The 22085-nt window shown below is 52.9% G+C and overlaps 1 protein-coding gene across 4 annotated transcripts; it reads right to left on the bottom strand.

Annotated features, from left to right (window-relative positions):
* Window positions 1-1225: 1225 nt before the first annotated feature.
* Window positions 1226-21880, bottom strand: E2F2 (E2F transcription factor 2). 4 transcript variants are annotated; one of them, XM_004465422.5, is made up of 7 exons: window positions 21456-21880; window positions 16127-16232; window positions 13932-14145; window positions 12974-13132; window positions 11748-11862; window positions 9715-9919; window positions 1226-4589 (listed from the first exon to the last, which is right to left on the bottom strand). In XM_004465422.5, exons 1-7 carry the CDS (start codon window positions 21705-21707, stop codon window positions 4339-4341), a joined length of 1302 nt encoding a protein of 433 aa, XP_004465479.1. In that variant the 5' UTR covers window positions 21708-21880; the 3' UTR covers window positions 1226-4338. The 4 variants fall into 4 exon arrangements, with proteins under 4 accessions (XP_004465479.1, XP_004465478.1, XP_004465481.1 ...); XM_004465421.5 differs by having other exon boundaries at window positions 13926-14145; window positions 21456-21875; XM_004465424.5 differs by lacking the exon at window positions 21456-21880 and adding an exon at window positions 19321-19493 and having other exon boundaries at window positions 13926-14145.
* Between the last annotated feature and the right edge of the window lie 205 nt (window positions 21881-22085).

Raw genomic sequence — 22085 nt, 5'->3', positions numbered from 1 at the left:
GGACTTTCCTGATTCAAGAGCTCCAAACTGGTTAAGAGTTGGGCTCTTAGGCTGCTTTGTGGCTTTTAGCCCTGCAGTGTCCCTCCTCAGGAGCAGGGGGCAGTGTTCCTGTCTGCTGGAAGGCAGGAGGGGAGGTATGGATTTCTCTGCGAGGAAGGTCTCCCTCTCCCCGTGTTCCCTAACCCCAAACTACTCCTGTTTATCCTTTATGACATAGTTTGGGCACCTTCTCCAGGAAGCCTTCCTCGACCTGCTACCCATGCCTATAATGTATATTACTGCAACTGTCACATCATTTGTGATTATATCTCTATGTGTCTGTCTTCTGAACATCCTCAGAATGCAGACTTGGTCTTATTGACCTTTCCTGGTGTCTAACACATAGTAGGTATGCATTATCCATAATTACATCTGTGTGCAAAGTACTAACAATGACATGCAAGTGGGTCAGGGACAACTCTACAGAAATGGCTCTTGAGCCAAGCCTGGAAGAATGAGCCTGCTTAGCTGAGATGGAGGGAAGGAAATCCCAGGTGAAGTAACACCACGTGTAAAGGCCCAGAAGAGAAAATACATTGTTTTCAGGAACTGACAAAGTCCAGCGTGGCTTCCAGTGGTGGTAAGAAGCGGCCAGCAAGGCTGGTGAGGTAGGGTAAGCCAGATTGTGAGTGACCTTTTATGCCAAGCCAAGAACGCCATCCTGGGAGCAGAGAGGAGCCATGGACGGGCGTTACACAGGAGAACGACATGGCTAGAAGGGTATATAAAAGGCTCTCTCTGGGATCATGGAGACCACGGGGTCTCAAACGTCAACTGCATCAGAATCACCCGGAAGGCCCGTTAAGACATGCTGCTGGATCCCATCCCCAGAGTTTCTGATTCAGCAGGTCTGAAGTGGGGTTCAGGAACTGGCATGTCTCACAAGTTTCCAGGTGCTGCCGCTGCTGCTGGTGAGAGGACTACACTTTGAGAACCAGTGATAGAGGATGAGATAGAGAAGAGTGTGCTGCAGCAAGAATGTGACGGAGGCTACTGCAATAGTCCAGGTGAGAAGTGATGAAGGCAGAGCAGAGCAGGTACTTACGTTTCACATCTTGGTACTTCTAACTTCTCACTGTCTTAATGGTGCAGTTGGACACAGTAATAAGCCAGGGTTAGGAAAAGGAGGCTATTTCTAGAAGGACCAGACTCAGAGCCGGTGATGAACTTCAGAAAACACAACAAAGACGAGGCGCCCAGAATTGCCATTTAATGCCGATCATCACAACACAAGAAAGTTTACATGGTGCTTAACAAGGCAGGGCCCGGATGAGACCAGACCAGACGAAAACAACCCAAATGGAGTCCTAACGCAGGGACCAATTTCCCTCAGGCCCGGCTCCCTCTCAAGACAAAGGTGCCAACGAGGCTTTTTCATCTCAGCCCGGAGCCAGCAGGCTGGCCGGGGTCGTGGTTGCCATGGTCACTGAGGGCCCTTGTGGGAGAACAAGGTCCCAGGCTGAGGTGGGGACCTCAGGACACAACAAGAACCAGAATGCTGCTTTCAAACAACCCCAAAAGGCTTTCATTTCAAATGCACTAAGCCACACAATGCTCGGATGCTAGGAAAACCCACTCACTAAAAACACTACATGCTGCGCAGAGCTGAGGCTGAGGACACTTGGGGAGGGAAAAGCATTTTATCAGCTGCACCAGCTCCCTCTTCTTCCTGCAGCCACACTGGCGACCGTCAGCCACAGTGCGATGGACAAGGGACAGTGATCTAGTCTATCCTTTAATGGCTTTAATGGGAGGGGCCTCGGGAACATGTCCCAGTTCTTAAGAAGTCTCTGTGAATCTCCAACTCTATGGAACAGGTTAATGCTACTAGGTTCCCTGGAGCTCCCCAGCCTTTGATGGCCCTGAGGACAGGGGTGACTCGATGGCTGCTATTGGAGCTGGGAAATTTCCTGGAAGAAATCATTTACCTTGGAAAGAAAGCGGCTTTTCTCTTACCCAAGTTTTAAAGTTTACCGGGCCCCGAAAGGAAATACTGCTCAAAACTGCTTTCTTAAAACACCCTAGATGGAATTTGGGAGTTTTAAGCATCAGTGGCAAGAAAGAGGCACGAGCTTGTTTCCCACACTGAGCCTGAGCCGCGGCTCAGACGGCCTGGCTCCTCAGCGGGACAAAGTGAGGAGAGGACCGCACGGGATGAGGCAGCTGCTCAGGGTCCAGGCCACCGGCCCACGCGGCAGCCCCTCTGGATGTGTGGGGGGTTTCAATTCCATCCAGAATTCAGCACTGAACTTATTTCCAATGGGTCCCATGGGCCCCTTCTCCCTTTTCTTTAATTCTAGGAGAAAGCTTTAGACAGAGTCCAAGGTAAGGAAATCAGACATGTCTGTCTTGAAAGATGGCGCCCGGCTAAGTGGCACCATCTCCAGCCCCAGGCGGGGCCCTGAACCAGATCCCTCACAGCAGCCCCCACCCTGAGCACGCTGCCAGATCGTCCTGTGGCCCTGGGCCACATCTTGAATTGGGTTTCTGATGAGACCCTTGTATTTAGGAAAGGGAAACCAAAGGCATTTCTTCAAAGCACACAAAATAAGCCCTGCTTGGAGTGCGGGAATCCGCAACCTGCTGACCATTCCTGGGACGGGAGCCGATGTGGGAGCCCAACAAGATGAACAAATGACAAGGCACGACCGTCCCCAGGTGGGTATGAGCAGCTGGACCCCAGCCGCAAACACGCCAGCGTGCCAAACTTCAGAAACCAGGAAGTCAGCTCAGGAGAGAGCCAACGAGAAGGCCAATTTCACATTTTAAACCAACTTAATGCTACAGTTTTCTTTTAAAGTGCCGCCCAGCTGAGCCCCTGAGTAAACCTAGCTCTGAAGGTGGGTGATGGGCCTCTCAGACCACTGTTCCTGGCTGCTTCTCTCCAGAAGGCACAGCCTTGGATCAACCCAGGCTGGTTGGGGAGCAGAACTGATTGCCCCCACTGCTCAAGCTGAGCTCTAGGACGATGCTGGCTGGTCAAACCTCTGGGGGATGGGATGAAGCCAAAAGATACTCTGGGGACCCTAAGCCTGATGGGTAACATAAGCCCATCTCCCCTTTGGTTGCCAAGACCTGGTCAGCTATGAAGACCCCTCTGTCACCCCCTGAGCGCTCCTGTGACAGGAGCAAAGGCGCCAACATGGTACCAAACATGGTCACCTCTGTCCTTGGAGTAAGGGTGGGGGGGAAGTTCAACAAGCTTGGCAAAAAGAATAAAAAAATTTAAAAATCCTCTCAGGGAGGGTGGGGGGAATACAAGCAGGTACCAGAGGAAAAACTTTTCAGCTGAGTTCCCTTTCCCAGAGCTCCTTGTTTTAACCTCTCCCTTCTCTGTGGTAGAGCTGCCTATTTCCAGGTCCATGGCATAAAATGGACCCTGGGCAAGGGTAAGGCAAAAACTCTGAGGAAGGTTGCCCATATCAGCCAGTACATCTGCCTCCACATTCCTGCCTGGGTTCTCCTCAGGAGCTCTTTTCCTGAAGGATCATTTTTATGTTCAAAGGGAAGGGAGAGGTAAGGAATTCCATAGGAAAGGGATCTTCTTAACTGGCTGCCCCTTTTCCTGTAGGAGCCCCATGCCCTCTGCCCTGGATGGCTCTCTGGAACCATCTCTGGGGCAAAGGAGACCAAGAATCTAAGGCTGGCGCCTCAGCTGGAGACACAGGCCGAGAGCAGGAGAGGTCACAGGGCCTGCTGCCACCACTTACTAGAATTACAAGGCCTAAGTGCAATTAGCGCTTTGGCAGCCTCAACGGCCCCTCAGAGACCCAGCCCCCCACCACTGAGGGGAAATCAGGTAGCTGGCCCTTGGACAGTGGACAGTGCTGGATCTGTCTGAGGAAAAGTCTTCCTAGAAACTAGAACAATCTCCCTGCTAAAACTCAGGGAAGACAAACAAACCTCAACCTGAAATAAATACAAAGGCATTGAGTGCTTCTTAATAAACGGAGGATCCTAACTACCCCTTCTAAGGAGCTGGCAGGGCCCTTCCCTGGACCTGGTTGCCTCACCGGTAGCCCTTTGCATTAGAGGTCAGAGGTCGAAAGACTGGACCCCAGGCCCAGCTTCCATTAGGAAGGACAGAAGGACAGGACCCAACCCCTGATACGCCCCTCACTTACAACCTCCAAATCCCCCCAGCCAGCTTCAGCTGGTGGGGGGGTATGAAAGGAGAGGAAACCCCCTTACCCTGAGGGCAGCACCTGGTACCCAACGTCCCTGTGCAGACAGAGGGCCTGTCAGTCTGTCCGTGAGGAGGTAGAGATGGACGGGGCCGCTGGGGACAGGCAGGGCCATTCAATTAATCAACAGGTCCCCAAGGTCATAGGAGTCAAAGAGGTCACTGATGCCCTCGCCCCCATCCAGACCCCACAGGTAGTCGTCCTGGTGCAAGGGCGGGGAGAAGCTGATCAGAGGGGAGCTGCACAGGGTCGGGGACAGGAACTGGTCCTCGGTCTGCTGCAGCAGCGGTTGTGGCAGCTCCAGCATGCTGTCAGTGGCCTCCAGGGGGACGAGGGGCGGCGGCGGCACCTGCTGGGGAGTCAGCGCTGGCATTGGAGACAAACAGACAACGGTCAGGCGGGCCCTGGTCCCTAACCCCCTCCGGGGCACTGCGCTGAGCCTCCCCGTTCTAGACACCTGTGCACGCTCCTCCTTTCTCCTCCACCTGCCCCACACCTAATGGCGCAGGGACGCCCCCCCCCCCCCCCCCCCCCCCCGCCTGGCAGCAGCTCTAACAACCTCCCCCACTCAGTTCCACCCTCCATGTCTCCTCCCACACTGGGGGAAGTGTCCTGCTCCCAGAGGCCAGCCTCCAGCTTTTCTGCCCAATGCTGTCCCCATTCACCTTGGAGGCCCTCACCCCTGCAATCACTTCCTCTTTCTCCTACATCAATCTCTCTCACTCTGCTAGATCATTCACATCAACCCACAGATGTACTCTCTGTCTCATAACTCCAAGGCATCCTCCCGACCTCACGACCCTCCCCAGTGCCTGGGCTCTTTCACAGGAAAATTTCTCGAGACTCGACAGTGTTCCCGCTCTTCTTCCTCACTGCCCCCTCCGGTCTGAGGTCTGTCCCCGCCAGCTGCTGAGCCAGTGACCTCCATGTTGCTAAATCCAACGGGCAGTTCTCAGCCTCATCTCACTTGACTTTTCAGCAGAATCCGACACAGTCATTTGCTCCCCTCCTTCCTCAAGCACCTTCTTCACTTGGCTTCGGCACCCTAGATTCTTCTAGTTTTCCTCTTATCACTTTGCTTCTCTTTGGTCTTCTGTGCTGGATCCCCCTCCTTTTCTCAACTTCTCAGCCCTGAGGACCCCAGGGCTCCATCCTCAGACTCCTCCCTCACCTGACTGCACTCCTGCCCAGGTGACCATCCAGCTCCGGAGCTTTAAATCTCTCTCTAGACCTATGCTCCCAAATGGAAGCCAGCTGTACCCCACCCCCGAGCTCTGGGCTCCTGACTGCTCCTGCAACTTCTCAGGGTGAATGGCTGAGATGCACCAGAACTTAGCACGACAAACCACACTCCTGCTCTCGCCTCACACTTGTGCCTCCCCTGGTCTTCCCCTGCTCCTGTCAGCGAACCACCACCCACTCAGGTGACCAAGCTAAAAGGCCCAGGACTCATCCATAATTCCCCCATATCCCCCATATCCAATCCAGCAGCAATCGGTCATTTCTAGAACCAAATGAATTCTCCAAGACCCCTCCTCTCTCACCTGGGCCATTGCAGGAGCCTCCTCACTAGTCATCTTACTTTGACTCCTGCTCCTTATCATGGCTTGCCACCGGCTTAGAATAAAATCCAAGTTCCGACGGGGGTTGTGAGGGGCCTGTGATCCTTTCCACCCTCTTCCACCCCCACACTCTACTATTCTTCAGCACACCAAGTGCATTTCCACTTAGAGGTCAGAAGCTGATTTCCCATTCAAGGGCACCAGAAACCCCCTGCCAAATACATCCTGATGTCCAGATCCCCACCATTTGAGTCATTTCTTAAGCCCCAACCAAGCACCGCTCTGAAAGCGCAGCTGGGCTGCTGCAGCGAGGTGGCCTCTGCAGCCAGATGGCCTGATCGACCCCTCACTGGCTGGGTAATTGTATGCAAGTGACTTAATTTTTCTGAGCCTCAGTTCCTCACCTTTTAAATGGGGATGATAATTTAACCTACCTCAAAGGGCTATTGAGAGAATGAAACGATAAATGCGCCTAAAAAACAGCTGTTCTGGAGTGCTGTGCCATGCAGGTGTGTCCCCCGCGTAGGGGAGCACCACGTGCAAGGAGTGCACCCTGCAAGGAGAGCCGTCCTGCACGAAAAAAGCGCAGGCTGCCCAGGAGTGGCACCGCACACATGGAGAGCTGACGCAACAAAGAGACACAGATTCCCGGTGCCGCTGACAAGAATACAACCGAACTCAGAAGAACACACGGCAAATGGACACAGAGAGCAGACAACTGAGGCATGGGGAAGGGGAGAGAAATAAAGAAAAAATAAATATTAAAAAAAAAAAAAAAAGAACAGCTGGTCTGCAGAAACCCATTTTAGGTCTGACATGCTGCCCTTGTGGATGATAAGAATAGCCCCCAAAAGGAAAAAAAAAAAAAGCTTCCATTTACAACAGCTTACCAGAGGACCAGATCTGCCCTCCAGGCAAGGCATGTTCCACCTCCTCGCACACGAGCAGGCCTGAGGTAGACCAGGCTGGTACTTCTATTTACAGATGAGGAGACTGAGGCTTCAAGAAGTCAATTAAATGCATTGGAGTCGAACACCAACAACAAGCCCTCACATCTGTTCGCCCTTTGTGGAGGTGTGCTGGCGTGACAGAAAGCAGTCTAGCTTAGGAACAGGAAGAAAGTGGGTTCAGCCGCCAGCTCCACCTCTCCCTGGCTGTAGGACCCAGCACCTCAGATTTCTCCTCAGGAAAGTAAGGGTGCCCCTCACTGACTTGCAGGGAGCAGTTACTGAGAACAGGCATGGGAAAGCCTGACTACACGCTGGACATTGCTCTTCTCTCTCGCCGTTTATCACATCCAGAACAGACTTGCTGTTTGTGATTATCTGTCTCTCCACCGCACTCTGAACGTCCCTTGATGGCAAGGACTGTATCTTACTCAATGTCGTATCTCCAACACTGCACAAGGCCTGGCATACAGCAGGCGCTCAGTTCACATTCATCTTTTTAAAAAAATCACGTCCACACAATATTATCTCCTGTAATCCAGTAATCATGAGGGAGTTTAAGTGTCCCCATTTTAGAGATCTGGAGACAAGAGGCTCCGAGAGGTTCAGGCAACTCACCCAGAGTCATAAGGTCACGAAAAGTTCAGGCAACGACTTGAAATCAAGTCTTGCAATTTCAAATCCCATGTCCTGTTTACCTCAGAACGTGAGAGCCTGGATGCTGGAGATAACTCTTGTTCAAACCCCTTTTACTACAAGGGAGAGAAACTGAGGCCCCAAAGGGTTAGTGATTCCCCTGGTGATATCAAAACTAAGGCCAGAACCCAGGACCCAGAGAATAGAGCAGCCACTGGTACTCAGGCCTCAAGATGACTCTATGTTTGGTCCAGAACAGAGCATGCATGTGAGCGTGTGTGTTTGTGTATGAGAACCTTCTGAGAAACTTCTCTTCTCTTCAGCAGGGATAACACTGAGGCCATGTGGCAAGTGGGGGGGATGGCAGCTGTGGTATGAGCCCTGAAACAGACATCAGGAAAGCTGGCTTTCTGGCTGGCCCTACCACTGACTGAGACCTCTCTGGACCTCAGGCTCATGATCTGTAAAACAGAGGTTAAAAAAAAGATAACAAAAACCTTCCAGCCGTACAGGCCTCAGGATGACTGAAGTGAAGATGATCCTAACATGGAGAGTACGCACATGTTGACATTTGAGCAAGAAGGTAGCGTAGGAGAAAAAGGGAAAAGAGGGTGGAGTGCAGGTCTGGGGTAGGAGATAGGTACCGGGAGGTGCCCAGAGGAACAGATGGCTAGTGCAGAGAGAAGCCTGGCCTCTCCCTGCCAACAGACCCAGGGGAGCTCGCCCGAGACTGGGCTCTTGCCCCAGCTCTGCCACCAACTTGTTTTGTGACCTTAGCGGAGACGCTAGCCCTCTCTGCGCCTCGGTTCAGTCTTGTGTGAAATAAAGGATTGCGTTAGGACAGAGGTCAGTCTTTTTTGTTTTTTAAACAAGTCTTCAGAAATGTGAAAACCATTCTAAGCTCTAGGCTGTACTCAAAAGGGCCAGATTTGGCCTGCAGGCAATTGTTTGTGGATCCTCGAGATAGAGGAATGGAATCCTACTTGTGTTCCTCTGTCATCAGAGCAGTTCTTCCTTAAGGCAGTTCTGCAGCTAAGAAAACCCGAGGTGGAACACTGGCCTACCAGGCCTCGAAGGATCCTGCCAGGCTGACTCAAGGCATGGCCCCAGTAAAGGGCAGAACCACGGGGGGTGGGCTTTGGGGCGGCCCTCTCTGCCCCTTCCCGACCCCACTCTCCCTGGGAAGCCCTGAGGACCTCTCCTGCTGGACGGAGCCAGCTTTTAGCTGTGTCCACCTCCCAGGCAGGGTTAGCCCCTCCAGCCAGGAGGCCTGTAGCTGACTTGTTCTGCGCCTCGTGGAGAAAGCCCTGGGCTAGGAACATAGAGACCAAGGGTCACCAGCCCTGTTGCCTCCCGGCTGGGGACCTTGGGCAAGTCACGTCATTTCTTTGCCTTCATTCTTTTTACTCTAAACTAGAAATGAACAAAACCCACCTCAAGAATTGCTGTGAGACGCCGTGACTGTAATTAACAGCATTGAATTATACATTTGAATATGGATTAAAGGAGAAATTTTAGGTTGCATATATGTCATGAGAATAAAAATTAAAAACAAGAAACAAACCACAGGACTGTACAACATAAATAGTGAACCCTAATGTAAACAATGGGCTATAGTTAATGGTACAGTTATAGTAATAAGATTCTCTCATTAATTGTAATAAAGTAATAAAGATACAATATTAAGACAAGGTATTAATAACGGGGCAGGGTATATGGAAACTTAGTATTTCCCATATGATTTTTCTGTAAACCTCTAATAAAAATTGTATATTAAAAAACTGTTTTGAGGATTAAGTGGGACAATGAATATACCTGGTATACAGTTGTTATTATCTCCCAAGAAAGTTTGGAGACAACCTCCCCCCAAAAACACACCCTGTAGTTCCCATTTACTGTGGGCCTATTAAGAGCCAGGAACATTGTCATTACAGTCATAGTAGTGGCAGTAGTAGCAGTGACGACAATAACTGTAGAAGAGTCATTGCCACATCTGAGGGCTTTACCTAAAATAACTCACTCAATCCTCACAACAACCTATGAGGTAGGCACTAATACTATTAATTACTATGCTCAATTTACAGATGAGGAAATGGAGGCAAAGAGAGGTTAAGAGACTTGCCCAAGGTCACACAGCTAGTAAGTGAGAGAGCTGGGATTCAAAGCCAGGCCCTCTGGCTCCGGAGCGGCATCGGCCTCCCCAGTGAGACAAGGAAAGCACATGCACTTTACAAAGTATCAAGTGCGGTGCCATGTGGCAGGGGTGGGGGGTGGGGAACGACTGTGCCCCTGCTGCTGGGTAGATGGCAGGTACCCAACAGATGTTGACAGAGAAGAGGGCCCTACCTGAGGACACTGTGGATTCCATGGTCCCGGGGCTGGGGATGTCACTGGGCTGGACAGAGTCGGGGCTGGGGCTGGGGCTGGGGCTGGGGGTGGAGGTGGAAGGGAGAGGATCCTTGGCAGGACTGCCCGGCTCTTGCACCTCCTCCGGGCACAGGTAGACTTCAATGGGCCCTTGGGTGCTCTTCAGATATATCTGCAGGTTCTCCTGGAGAAGAAGAGAAGTCAGGTCATGGCTCTGGGCAGTTGGACGTTTACCTAGCGTCCGTGTTTGTGGATGGCCACATGTGGCCCCCAACGACTAGGTGAGCAAGCTCAGTTCCCGAGCTGGGCACCGAGGCCTGCCCACCTGCTCTGTGGTGGACACCTGCTGCTTCTGCTCCCAAGCCCCCCTCTTTTAGGGACAGCACCTTGCTTTTCCTTTGGGAAACCAGTCCTTCCCCACTCTCAGGTCATGTGGTCTGGTTGGGGCCAGCACCCTTTCCCAATCCCAGTAGGTGAGCCTGTGAGGCAGGCTGGGAACATCAGAGTCTCAGAGATTGGTTCAGGGTGGGCCCTGACCCAGCTCAGCCCAAGAGCACTAGGCCCAGGACTTCTGCTGGACTTGGGGAACCCCCCTCCCTTCCCACGGGGTTGCTGAGCTGGTAGCATAAAAGCTGTCTTTAAAGCACAAGAAGAAGACCTGCCTGGGGATGGAGTCAGCACGGAGAAAGGCAGAGTGTGAGGACGTGACAGTCTGAGCCCCTGCACCCAGCCTTGCCTGCCATCTCCAAATCTTCCCCTGGCTTTGTCATTTAGTTTCCTTCTTCCCCTACTCAAGCCGGTTGGACTTGGCTTTCTGTACTTGTAACCAAGAGTCCTGATACTTCGTCTTCTCACCCCTGCCCCCTCCCTGCCATGTGCCCGGAGCTTAACCACAATGGGCCACACGCATGCCCTCCCTCATGCGGGCCCCTCTGCGCATCCCTGCTTCCTGCAAAAGTCCTATTCAGGTTAACTGTCACCACCTGTGGGATATCTCTTCCAACTATCCTTTCTCCGTGCCCTCAAAGCATTGCATCAGTCTACAAAAGACAGCATCCCTGCTTGCTTGGCTCTTCTTCCCACTAGGTCCTGAGCACCTCCAACGGAGGGGAAGGGCCTTATATCTGCAGCCCCAGTTCTCCCATTAAATCAATTATTTCTTGAGCCCTTACAGAGTGCCAGGGCCTTGGCTCAGGGTGCAATGTGAGCAGAACATTCCCTCATGGAGCTTACACTCTAATAGAGAAAGCAAGACAGTCTCATAATAACCCAAACATGTCAGAGCAAAGGGAGGTTAAGCGCAGAGAAAAAGCACAGGTAGTTAAGAAGCCTGAGGGTGATCAGGGAAGGCTTCCTTGAGGAAGTGACATTAAGGTTGAGACCCGTAGGATGAATAGCAGCACTAAACAGGGCAGGGAAAGGAGTGCTGGAGGGAACAGCGTGTGTGAAGATCATGCACTGGAGATGAGCTTAGTGTGGTAGAGAAACCACAGGTAGGTCAGTGTGGCCAAAGCAAAGAAAGAATGAAGACAGGATGGAAAAGGAGGTTGGCACGGTCAGCTGGCACTGGGGCTTGCAGAGCCCCATAGACAGTGTTTGTGTTGGTCCTTACTTATTTTATTTTTTTAAAGGGGTAGTAGGGATTGATCTGGGGAGCTCTTATCTGTGAAGCAGGCACTTAACCACTGATCTACACCTGCTGCATTTTTTGGTTTGTTTTTGTTTTGGTCTTTAGCCTAAGAAAGCAATGGTTATCGGGAAAGGATTGATGTGAGTACAAACGCCTTCTTGCGTGGGCACATGTGCAGGAACACTGGGGATGGTGGGGTGCAGAAAGAGTCCAGGAACAGAGATTTCTCAGGCCGGCACTGGGGCCCTGTTGCCCTTTCCAGCTTCCAGGATTTCTGCCCCAGCTCGGAATCCACTGATATTGCCGTGGGCACCAGAACGGACCCAAGAGGCTTGGGGCTGTGCAGTGCCAGGGCCCCTCCCAACCCCGCCGCCCCTCTCACCTCGCTCATGTCAGGCACTTCCAGCCGTGTCTGCGGAGGGGCCTTGACGGCGATCACCGTCTGCTCCTTAAAGTTGTCAACAGCACGGATGTCCTGGTAAGTCACGTAGGCCAGTGTAGGGACAAGAGTCAAGAAAAGTCAACTCCTGGTCAAAATCCAAACCCCAGCCTGCCAGGCAGGGCTTTAATTCACGTCTCCTAAGTCCTTAAAACATCTTTCTCACTCCTTCTTTATAGCTTAGAAATAACCAAAAACTGTGAACTGTTCTTTTTAATTAAGATCACAAGCAATTTAGACCCCTTTAGAAAGCATGTGGGGATACATACACACTAAAAACGCTGCCTTATATCGGGTTTTTGTGTGCGATTTCATCTCTCAAACTAGATCATTAGCTCTGAGAAGGCAGGAAAATAGGCTTTATTTCTATTTCTCATGATGCCTGTAGCATCCTTCGGAAAACACCAGGATCAGATCCAAAAAAACAATTAGATAATGAAACCATTTGGGCAAGTGTATAAAGAGCCTTAGCAAAGTCCCTGCTCTTTGACCTCATCATTTCAATTCTAGCAATTAGCCTAGGGAAATAAATAAAATATGGGGAAATGTTCTCTATACAAAGATATTCACTGAAGTATTGCCTATAAAAGCAAAATTCTAGAACTAATGTAAATATCCATTAGAGGCCTTATCAACAAGTCAGAATATAGTCTGAGTAAGACATTCTCAAATCACTAAATATTAGGTTGAACCATAAACAATTGCTGTTTTTGCAGGTAAAAAATGGTTGAATATCAGCAATTTCATGTGGATTGACCCAATGATTGAAAGATGTGCAATAACATAGAAAAATATTTTTGGAAATATCATAAGTGGAAAAAAGCAGAATACAAAATGTTACGTAGAGTAGGCATGAAATTATATTTAAATAACACACGTCCTATGCACAGTTAAGGAATAATGGCTGTGTTAAGTAGCAGGTCAAGATTTCTTTCTTTTCTCCATTTTCCAGATTTAAAGAAAAGCATTTGCCTTATTTTTATAATGGGAAAGTCACCTTAATAGACTTGAAAGGAAAAGCCACTGAGAAAGGAAGGAAGAGACAGATGTACCAGATCCCTAGGGTGGATTAGTCCTGGCAGGGAGGCTCTGATTCAGTCCTGGATAGACAGAAGCATCAACGGCCCCTTCCCTGCCACCTTCCACCACGCCCCCATCAACTAGGATATCTCTTGTTGGTGTTGTCCTCAGTCAGGTGCTTGAAGTTCAGAGAGCAGCTGTGGATGAGCTGGTCCAAGGCCTGCTCCATGCTCACCAGGTCTTTCAGCTCCTGCCCCAGCTGCTGCTGCTTCCCGGGCCAGGTGGGGTCTTTGAACATTTCCCTGCCTCTGGGAACAGAGCATCTATGGGTGTGAGTCTCAGTCCACACCAGGGGCCCCAACCCCAGGACTGCCATGTAAAGCCACAAAGACAATGCCCGGCAAAACTCCAGAACAAGGCTGTTCACGTGGTCTCTGGGTGTGCCCGCTCCCCCCAGTGCTGTGCAACTCAATGGTCCCGGGGAGCTGCCAGGCACTGAAACTTGAGGTTTGGGGGTTGCGAGAGAGAAGAGAGAAGTCAGGGCCCAAACTCCATTTGGTGGGGACTCTCGACTGTTTATTCCTTTATCTTAATATTCCCCCAAATGACAAGGAGCAGAGTAACTTAACTCCCCTGCTTGGGTTCTCTTAGGGTTCATGCCAGGAGCCCTTCTAGAAATGGGAAGACGACCCTGGAGTATTCATGTCTCAGAGCCGGAAGGAATCTGGGTTACATTATCCCTGGGCTCCCAGGGGACTGCCGTAAACTAGAAGAGGAGAATCTTGGGCTCCTTCACTCAAGAGAAAGGATCTGGGATCCCCTTAGGCCTTTACATGTCGTTTTCCACCCCTCTCTAGTCATGCTCTCTGAACACCACTTGAGCACATCCACCTGTAATTCCACACCCCCTTAAAAACCTTGGCTCCACCCCCAATACAGAAACCTCAAGGCCGTTGCTCTTGGTCTGTCCCCAGCACTTGTGCCCACTGGACGTTGCCCTCCCCCGCCTCTGACATTCACACCCACTGGCTATTGCCCCTGGCCCCGCCCCCAGCACACACACCCACTGGATGGTGCCATCGGCCCAGCCCAGGCACTCACACCCACTGGATGTTGTTCTTGGCCTTCTTGCGGATGAGCTGGATGCCCTCCAGCACGTTGGTGATGTCGTAGATGCGCCGCTTCTGCACATCCAGCACCTCCGCAGCCCAGTTCAGGTCCAGGACCCCGTCCTCAGACTCACTCAGCAGGTAAATGAACTTCTTGGTGAGCAGCCCCAGTGACGTGTCATACCGAGTCTTCTCCCCAGGAGACTTGGGGGCTGAGGGGGATAAAGGGCCCAGTCACCACTCAGGGAGGACCAGCCTGGGACACATCCTCTATTGACCTGGACCCACCAAGTACCCTCTTCTTCCCATGGATACCCACTTTCCAGTATCCAGTACACTGCAGCACATGGTACAGACAGGGAACCTGATGCCTGAAGAAGGAAAGTGACTTGCGGAAGATCTCATGGCCAGGGTCAGTCGTCAGGTCTGGAAGCCAAAAGTCCCAACTCCCAGTTCGGAGCTCTTTCCACCCAGCTTGGGGCAGTCATCGCAAACACAACAACAAATGCAGCGCAGGACACTGCTCTAAGAGCCCTCCATAGACTAACATTTTGAGTCCTTCCAACCCTGTAAGATCAGTGTATGACTATCTCCATTTCATAAATTGCTAGCTCACTTGGCTAGACAATGGCAAAGTTGGAATTTAAATCCAGACTGTCCGGCTCTGAGTCCTCCTGAACTATTGCCCTGTCCTTCCAATTGTATGTCAGGAATTTGGAATGGGAAATGACAAGCCTGGATTCGAGAACATTTTTTACATAGACTTTCATATACTTGCTTTTTCTTTTAAGTGTAGCCCAATGGTTATCTGAAAGGAATCAGCCTTAAAACACGAAATGGGGCAGGTTTATGAAAAAGCTTCCTTTCTCAATGGGTCCAGTGTCACAATAGCACATCTCAGCTACAGCATCTTAAACCACAAGAGGCCTCTTGCAATCAAGTGATCTGTAAGATATATAGCAAGTTAGTAGCCAAGCTAGTTCTGGAACCAGAGTCTTAGAGAATCTCAGATTCCTCTGGAATGGAACTGAAGAATCCATTAATACATAGATAGCACATGTTGGCACACAGGCTCCTTTGTCAGTTTTGCTCCCGTGGAAGACATGACTAATTGATCAACATACTCTTTTTCTCCATCCCCGTGAGCCTTAAGATCATGCAATGTGGAGCTCTGGGTAGACCACCAGTCAATTGGAGAGGAAACTTCCTTGCCCTTCCTGATTTAGCAGTGCCTCATTTTACAGATGAGACAACTAAGGTTCACGGAAGAGTGACCAGTTGCGTTTGGCATGCTTCCCACCCGACCACACAGCTTCCTTGTTAGGTTTCTGACCCCCAAAACTAGCCTTCCTCTAAAACACAGTTGCTTAAACTCCTGCCCTGACTAGAATATTGACTGAAAATATCAAGAAACAGAAATTCCCTCCCGCTTAGCTTTAGGTTGGCACCACCTGGACGGTCTCTGAGTCCTAAAAACTCTGAGCGGGTGCAGGCTGGATTAACCCGTATTCCATTTCCCTTTGAGTCAGTTATTTAGCTCTCTGACATGTGGGAGTAAGTTCCCAGTTCAGGCTCTGCTCCTCTCTGAGCTGAATTCTCCGTTTAGAACAGATCAGCTTGCACTATATGTGACAACGTATTGTCAATAGTAACACCACCGCCCCCAATGCTGGTCATCATGTTTGGATTATAGAGCACTCGTACATCATGGGGAGTAGATGTGGCTCAAGCAGTTGAGCGCCTGCTTCCCACATGGGGGGGGTCCCAGGTTTGGTTCCCAGTGCCAGAAAAAACAAAAACGAATAAACAAAACAAATGAAAAAACCAACTCAGGGAAGCAGATGTGGCTCAGTGGTTGAGCACCGGCTTCCTACATATGAGGTCCAGGAAAAAAAAAAAAATACATTGTGGGAGAAGCAGTACCAAGGCTTACATGCCCAGGTCCTCGTCCTGATTCTGTGCCCTAGCCGTCCTGATTCTGTGCCCTAGCCGTGTAACCTTGGGCATGCCACTAAGCTCTGAGTCTCAAGGTGCCTCCTAAGTTAAAAGGCGGCTACTCATACCCACCGGGCAGGATCAAGTGAGAGAACCCCAGGAGGTGTGATACAAATGCTAATCCTGATGACTTGGGCACAGCTGCCCCCAGCCCCGGTCTCCCGAGCCCACCCTTGCTGCCCTAGCAGCGCAGCTTACTTCTGTGGCTGGGGAGGCCATCCACAGTGACACACTTCCCCTTGGGAGTCCGGAATTCAGGGACTGTGGGCCGCCCGATCCCCTCCAGGTCCAGCTTCCTTTTGGCCTTGGAGAGAAAGGGGAGAGAGAAAAAGAGGTTGAGAATCTTTCCTCCTTAAGCATTCTCCAGCGTGCTGAGGCCACTCACTAGAGTTTCTCACTAGACCAGTGAAACACTGCGGCACCTAGAAGCATCAGGGACCTGAGATGTGAGGTTTCAACAGGAGGAAATCCTATTTTAGAGGGGCAAACACCACTCCCATCCTCCGAGGCGCCGGGACTTGAGAGTCTCCCAAAGTCAGTCTGGCCAAGGGCTCAGGGTTCCTTCTCAGCAGGCCCAACTTTGTTTCTACACCCCCCTCCCAGCAGCGGGCGGGCAGGAAGGAGCGGGTGTGGCCTAAACCACATCAGGCTGGGGAGAGGCCCCCTGCAGAAGCAGCTGGCCCAGCCAGGCCCGGTGCCCATCACAGCCCCACAGCTGGCCCTTATCAGGGTGGGGCTGGCACCCGCCCAGGCCCAGGGCACTTCCTGGCTCAGTGCCACACCCCAGTGAGTGGCCTACATCGGGGAAGCAGTGCAAACATCCCCACCCCCAGGTTTGGGCTCCGGCCCGCAGCCTGCACGGGACCTCCTGAATAGACTGTGTTTGCTGTTCTTTCTTTGTGGAGAGCAGCAGACAATGAATCCTTCCCCTGTGTCTTAAGAACAAGCAGCTGAAGGCCCCCTGCTCCCTCTCCCTGTTCCCGCCAAGCTTGGGAAACACCTGCTGGGGAAATCAAACCACAAACCCATCTGCTCCTCTCCAGCCCCCCACCCACCCGGCCCCTACTAGGCCCAGAAAGGGCCTTTCTTCTGGTGAGGGCTGGGCTGGGCAGGGCCGGGGCACTGGGGCACGGGTCAGAGACCTGGGCTTACAGCCCCCATCTCCTTCACAGATTCACTTTGACTGGGCCCAATGCTCCACAACTAGGAGCCTCAAATTTCTCTTCTCTTCTGCAAAATAGGGCAGAAAACCCATGGGGCTGTTGAGAATATCTGAGGAGGTAATATGTGAGCCCAATAGGTGTTCAGGAAATTCGGAGGCCCTCCCCTAAAACCCAATCTTGGCCTCTTCCTTAACACACCCTTCTGGGGGTCACTGAGCTCACTTCCTTCCTCCTTCACCCCACCCTCCCAAGTCACCCAGACATTGTAGGCCCCTCCCCTGGCTGGCAGAGAGAGGCCTATTTTAACCTTCGGTGACGGGGTTATGCTTGGCAGGGCTGGGACTGCTAACCGCTGCTGAGCACAGCTGGGCTGACAGGTGTTGGGGGGGCAGCAGCTCTTCCTGCTCTCAGCTCCCCTCCCCCCACTCCTGCCTCTTCCAGGAAGTCTTTCTGGGCTGATCTGAAGAGCCTTGCTCAGAGATGCTGCTCCTCTCCCCACCCCTTCTTGGACCCAGACATGATCCAAACACCTCTCTGCTTATTCATGTCTCTCTTGAATATTCCTTTTCTACCCTCTCAGCTGGGTTGAGATTCTAGATTCAAGAGAAGGTGACTTGCTCTAGTCCCATCCTGTTCCTAGAGCAAGTCCTAACCATTTGCTGAGACTTCCCCTGTGCCAAGCCTCAGCATTCACCACCTTTCTGAATCTTTCCAGCACCACCAAAAGAAGGGCATTATTTCAATCCCCATTTCACAGCTGAAGTCATCGAGGCTCTGGAGAGCTGTAAGGCCTTTGTGAGCTGCTGCCCTTCCAGGATCCTTATTCCCATTCCTCAGAAGTGCCATGAGCAGGGAGAGGAAGGAAAGGTCAGGCTGAGTCCTACCTGAGGCAGAGGCGGGGCAGCCCAGTTGCCCCAAAGCCACCCACCTCCCCCTGGTCACAGCAGCCTGAGCCTGAGCCATCCCTTGCTCAGGTCACTGAACACACAGGAGGACGCGTGCTGCCTGCGCAGCGTGGGGAGGGCGGACCTGGACCAGAGCGCCTGGCCTGCGCTCACAGCAGCCCTGCACACCAGAATTGGCAGTCTCTGTTGGCACGTGAGAAGTGGAGACTCAGAGAGGTTAAGCCACATGCCCAAGGTCACACCAAGGGCAGAGGCAGGGACTGAACCCAGGTCTGATTCCAAAGCTGTATGGCAGGTTGCCTCTGCCCCATCCCACACATGCTCCCCAGAATTGGGGCCAAGGCCTGGCCATGCTTACCTGCCCCCTCCACCATCCCCCCCATCCCCTCCCAGACCCAGCCCTTTCCTTCCTTTTACTCTCCCTTACCCTTTTTCTATACTCCTATGCAGCAAGTGCCCCCCCACGATACCTCTCTAGGCCCCGTAGGCATCCCCCAGGGAAAAGCCACCTCTTGGGTGGCCCAAAATCTGCAGAACAGAGGTGGCAGAAGACAAGCCCGGGAAGAAGAGGACCAAGGAGTGGCTGAGCACAGGCCTTGGAGTCAGACCAACCTGGGTTCAAATCTCCCCCCTTCTTAGCTTGGTGAGCTGCACAAGTCAGTTGACCTCTTGAGCCCACCTGTAAAATGGGAAGAGTCCACTCCACCTGACCATGCAGCAAAGCACTGTGCACCGCCCCCATGGGGTGCTGCTATCACTAAAGTACCCAGGCACCAGCAAGGGCAAGTTCAGTGGTGAGCCTTAAAGAGACAAGGACAGTGCCTAGGAGAACAAAGGTCTGTGGCCACACCCAGAAGCCAGCTTGCCCCACCTGCGCCCTCTTGGGCAGCCCCTCCCCTCCCTGGCCCTAGAGGCCTGGTGAGGACTCGAGCCCGACCCTGCCCTTCTCCAGGGAGAAGGCAAAGCCCTCGAAGTACAGAGGGTCAGAGACCACCAGGCATAACCTCCAGGAAACTGGAGCTCAGAGGGAAAGTGACTTGTCCAAGGTCACAGACGGAGTGGAGCCAGGTCTCTCCTAAGCCCAAATTAGACAGTGGAGAGTAGGGGTAGAAGGCTGACATAGCCCGGGATTCACTTCCTTTCCTCTGAGCCTCCACTTCCTCGTTGGATCATCTTTGTAAGTCTGTCTGTTAAAATGTGCTTTTCCCCCTGTTCTCAGAGGAAATCTGGAAAGTACAGAAAATTAAAGGGAACCCTGTGCAAGATCCGACATCTTCACAGGTTCCTGCAGGGAGGGGTGGGGGAGCAGAATAATGCAGTGTACCTGGTCAGAGGAGGCACTCAGCGAAGTTGTATCCCCTGCCTTCCTCAGAGCGGGGTGAAAGAATACCAGATGGAGTGAGGAGACCTGGGTGCTGGCCTTTATTCTGCTATTGAACTTGGCTGCCATCCTTGGGCAGGGCCTGGAGGTCCCTTTAAGCACCCTAACAAATCCTGCTCACCCTGTACTTTGCAGCCTGGCCACAAAGCAAGGGCTACACCCAGGGTTGGGCTTGGAGCCACTCCAGGTCACACCCGAGGAGGTGAGTAAGCAGGGGGCTGACAGAAGAGGGGGCTCCGGACCTGGTAGAAGGGCCCAGGCCCCATGGCTGGGGCTTTAGGGTGGTCTGGTACAAGGAGGCTCCCCATTTCTTGGCTTGTGACCTTGGCAAGTGACTGCATGTCTCTGCTCAGTTTCCTCATCTGCAAGATGCCTTATCCTGGGCATCTCGACCAAGATAACGAGTGTGAAGAGTGCCAAGCAGTGCCTGTCACACAACAGGCTGTCAGTAAAAGGGAGCCATTCTTGCTGCGATCACTGAGCCCCCTGGGAGGGATGGTACAGACAGATGCACCCGGGCTCCTCTGGGAGGGAAGCAGTTCAAAACCACAGCTGTTACTGAAACTCCACCCGAGCATCTGAAAGCAGCTGGCCGGAGAGAATGGGCCCTGCCACGGAGCCCCCTTCCCTGGAGGCCACCCAGATCCTAGGTCAGGCAATAGTAGGGAAAAGTCAAGGCTACATAGAGAAGAGACTGCCCATCACCTGCCATGTGGGTCAGGGGACCTCAGGCCTAGACTTCATTCTACCCCATCTCCCTGTGTGACCTTGACTAGGTCATATCCCCTGAGCCTCAGTTTCCCCTTGTAATATGGAGCTTCTAACAGCATCTACTCCACAAAAAGGGCACAAAAAGTTTTTAAATTGTAAGATGCGGACTGCAGGATAGATACATTGTCCCAGTTATCCTCAATTGCTTGACCTGTAAAATGGGATAACATCCACCCCTGCTTCCTTGCTCTGAGCTGAAAATAACATGTAGGAAGGGACTCTAAAAAGGTTAAAGCCTGGACACCAGCAAAGCATGATTCTGACAGCAGGGAGCCGGGGCTCTGCCTGCAGCCACAGATAGCTGGGGGTCTATGCTGGCTGACCACAGGGTATAACGAGATGCCTTGGGAGCAGCGGGGGTGGTTCTAGCTCTGTTTACGAACTTATTGACCCCCATCTCCCCTCCCCAGAGCCTGCTTCCAAAAGTCAGGGCCAGGAGCTGAAAGTGACCTAAGATGAGCTAGCCCCACAGCTACCCCAAACACACATGCATTTTCCAGTTGCAGAAACCGAGGCCAGACTGGAGTCAAGACTTTTCCCAGACCACACAGGGAGTTAGTAGCAGAGTCAGGGCACCAGTAACCAGGCTTTCTACCACCACCCACACTCAGGCTTTTCCCACCCCACTCTCACACTCTGGGTTCTAGGAATTCCACTCCCACAAAACACACCCGCGTGAGGTGGGCAGAAGGCCTGCTGCCACCATGCTCTGGGCCCTCAAAGGAACCCCTGGGGGCTACCCCCAATTTGTACCTGCTGCTCAGTCTGGGACGGAGGACTGGGCCTGGGGAAGGACCTGCGGCAGGTAGTTGGGAAGGAGTTGGGAGAATGGACAATTTGGTATCTGTCTGTGCCAAGCTGCACCTTAGAGACCCACCAGACCTAGCCCCTCTTCTCCCCCATTTTTAAAGTCCCCGCAGTATCCTCCCCAGGGCAAGCCCTGTGCCTGGACAATAGCAGGTGCCAGTACTGGTTTCTAAGCCAAACAATGAATGAAAGAATGAATGAATGGTGGCTCCCTGGACTCCCCCAAGGTGGCACAGTGCACTGGGAGGAACAGGCCAGGTGTCCAGTCTCCCTCCCCGTGTTCATTCACTCCACTCCAGTGGATGAGGTTATTTCATCCAAAATCTGAAAATGAAGAAGTCTCTTCAGATATTGGGGACAGTGAGTTGTCTGAAAGCGGAAGGGGATCTGTCCCTTCCTAAAAGTTGACTTGCTTCACTCACGCTGGGTCCCAAGCGCCCCTCCCTCCTTCCCATACCCGGAAAAGCAGAGGGAGAAGCGGTGGGGGTCCCCAGCATTACCGGCAGCCGGCCTGCTGGCACGCATCGCACAGCTTGGCCATCGGGTCCGTGGGGGGTGGCGTCGAGGCAGGTGCCCGAGGCCGCGGCGGGGGGCACCGTCTGCGGGTACAGCGGGGTGTAGTAGGTGGTGGTGGTCGGGCACAGCTGGGGGCTGCCAAGGCCGGGAGGCCACAGCTCGGTGGGGCTCGTCGCCGACAGCCCCTTGGCGGGCGGCCCTACGGCGGGCGCCAGGGCCCGGGGTCCTCGCAGCATGGCGAGCACGGCGCCCCCTCCCCACCCGGGCTGGCGCGCCCGCGGCACCTGCAGGCTCCGGAGCCCGCAGCGGCTCACACGGCCCGCGGCATAGCACGGAGGCGGTGGGGAGGCCGCCAATGGACGCCTGCCGGGCAAGGCCGGACCCTCCTCTCCTGGCCCGCGGCCGAGCCGAGCTGCGCTTGGAGATCGCCGCTTGGAGATCACCCCGCGGCGGCGGCACGGCCAGGGGCTGCCCCGCCCCGAGGGCGGCCGCGACCCGGGACAGCCCTACGCCGCTGAAGGCCTGGGCGCCGGGGGTCTGGCCCGCTACCGGGAGGGGGCTCCGGGGTGCCCGCAGGACCAGCGGAGGCACGATGCGCCCGGGGGAGGAGGGGG

This window comes from Dasypus novemcinctus, chromosome 9, assembly GCF_030445035.2.
Source record: "Dasypus novemcinctus isolate mDasNov1 chromosome 9, mDasNov1.1.hap2, whole genome shotgun sequence".
Lineage (NCBI taxonomy): Eukaryota > Metazoa > Chordata > Mammalia > Cingulata > Dasypodidae > Dasypus > Dasypus novemcinctus.
The sequence above is the reverse complement of the archived record's forward strand: the minus strand, read 5'-3'. Positions and strand labels throughout refer to the sequence as shown.

Coding starts and splice junctions, on each gene's coding strand:
- E2F2 (XM_004465421.5), bottom strand. CDS start 21,707: ATGCTGCGAGGACCCCGGGCCCTGGCGCCCGCCGTAGGGCCGCCCGCC. Junction 16,233..21,455: donor TGCCAGCAGGCCGGCTGCCG/GTAATGCTGGGG, acceptor TTTCTCTCCAAG/GCCAAAAGGAAGCTGGACCT. Junction 4,590..9,714: donor GGAATCCACAGTGTCCTCAG/GTAGGGCCCTCT, acceptor CTCCAATGCCAG/CGCTGACTCCCCAGCAGGTG.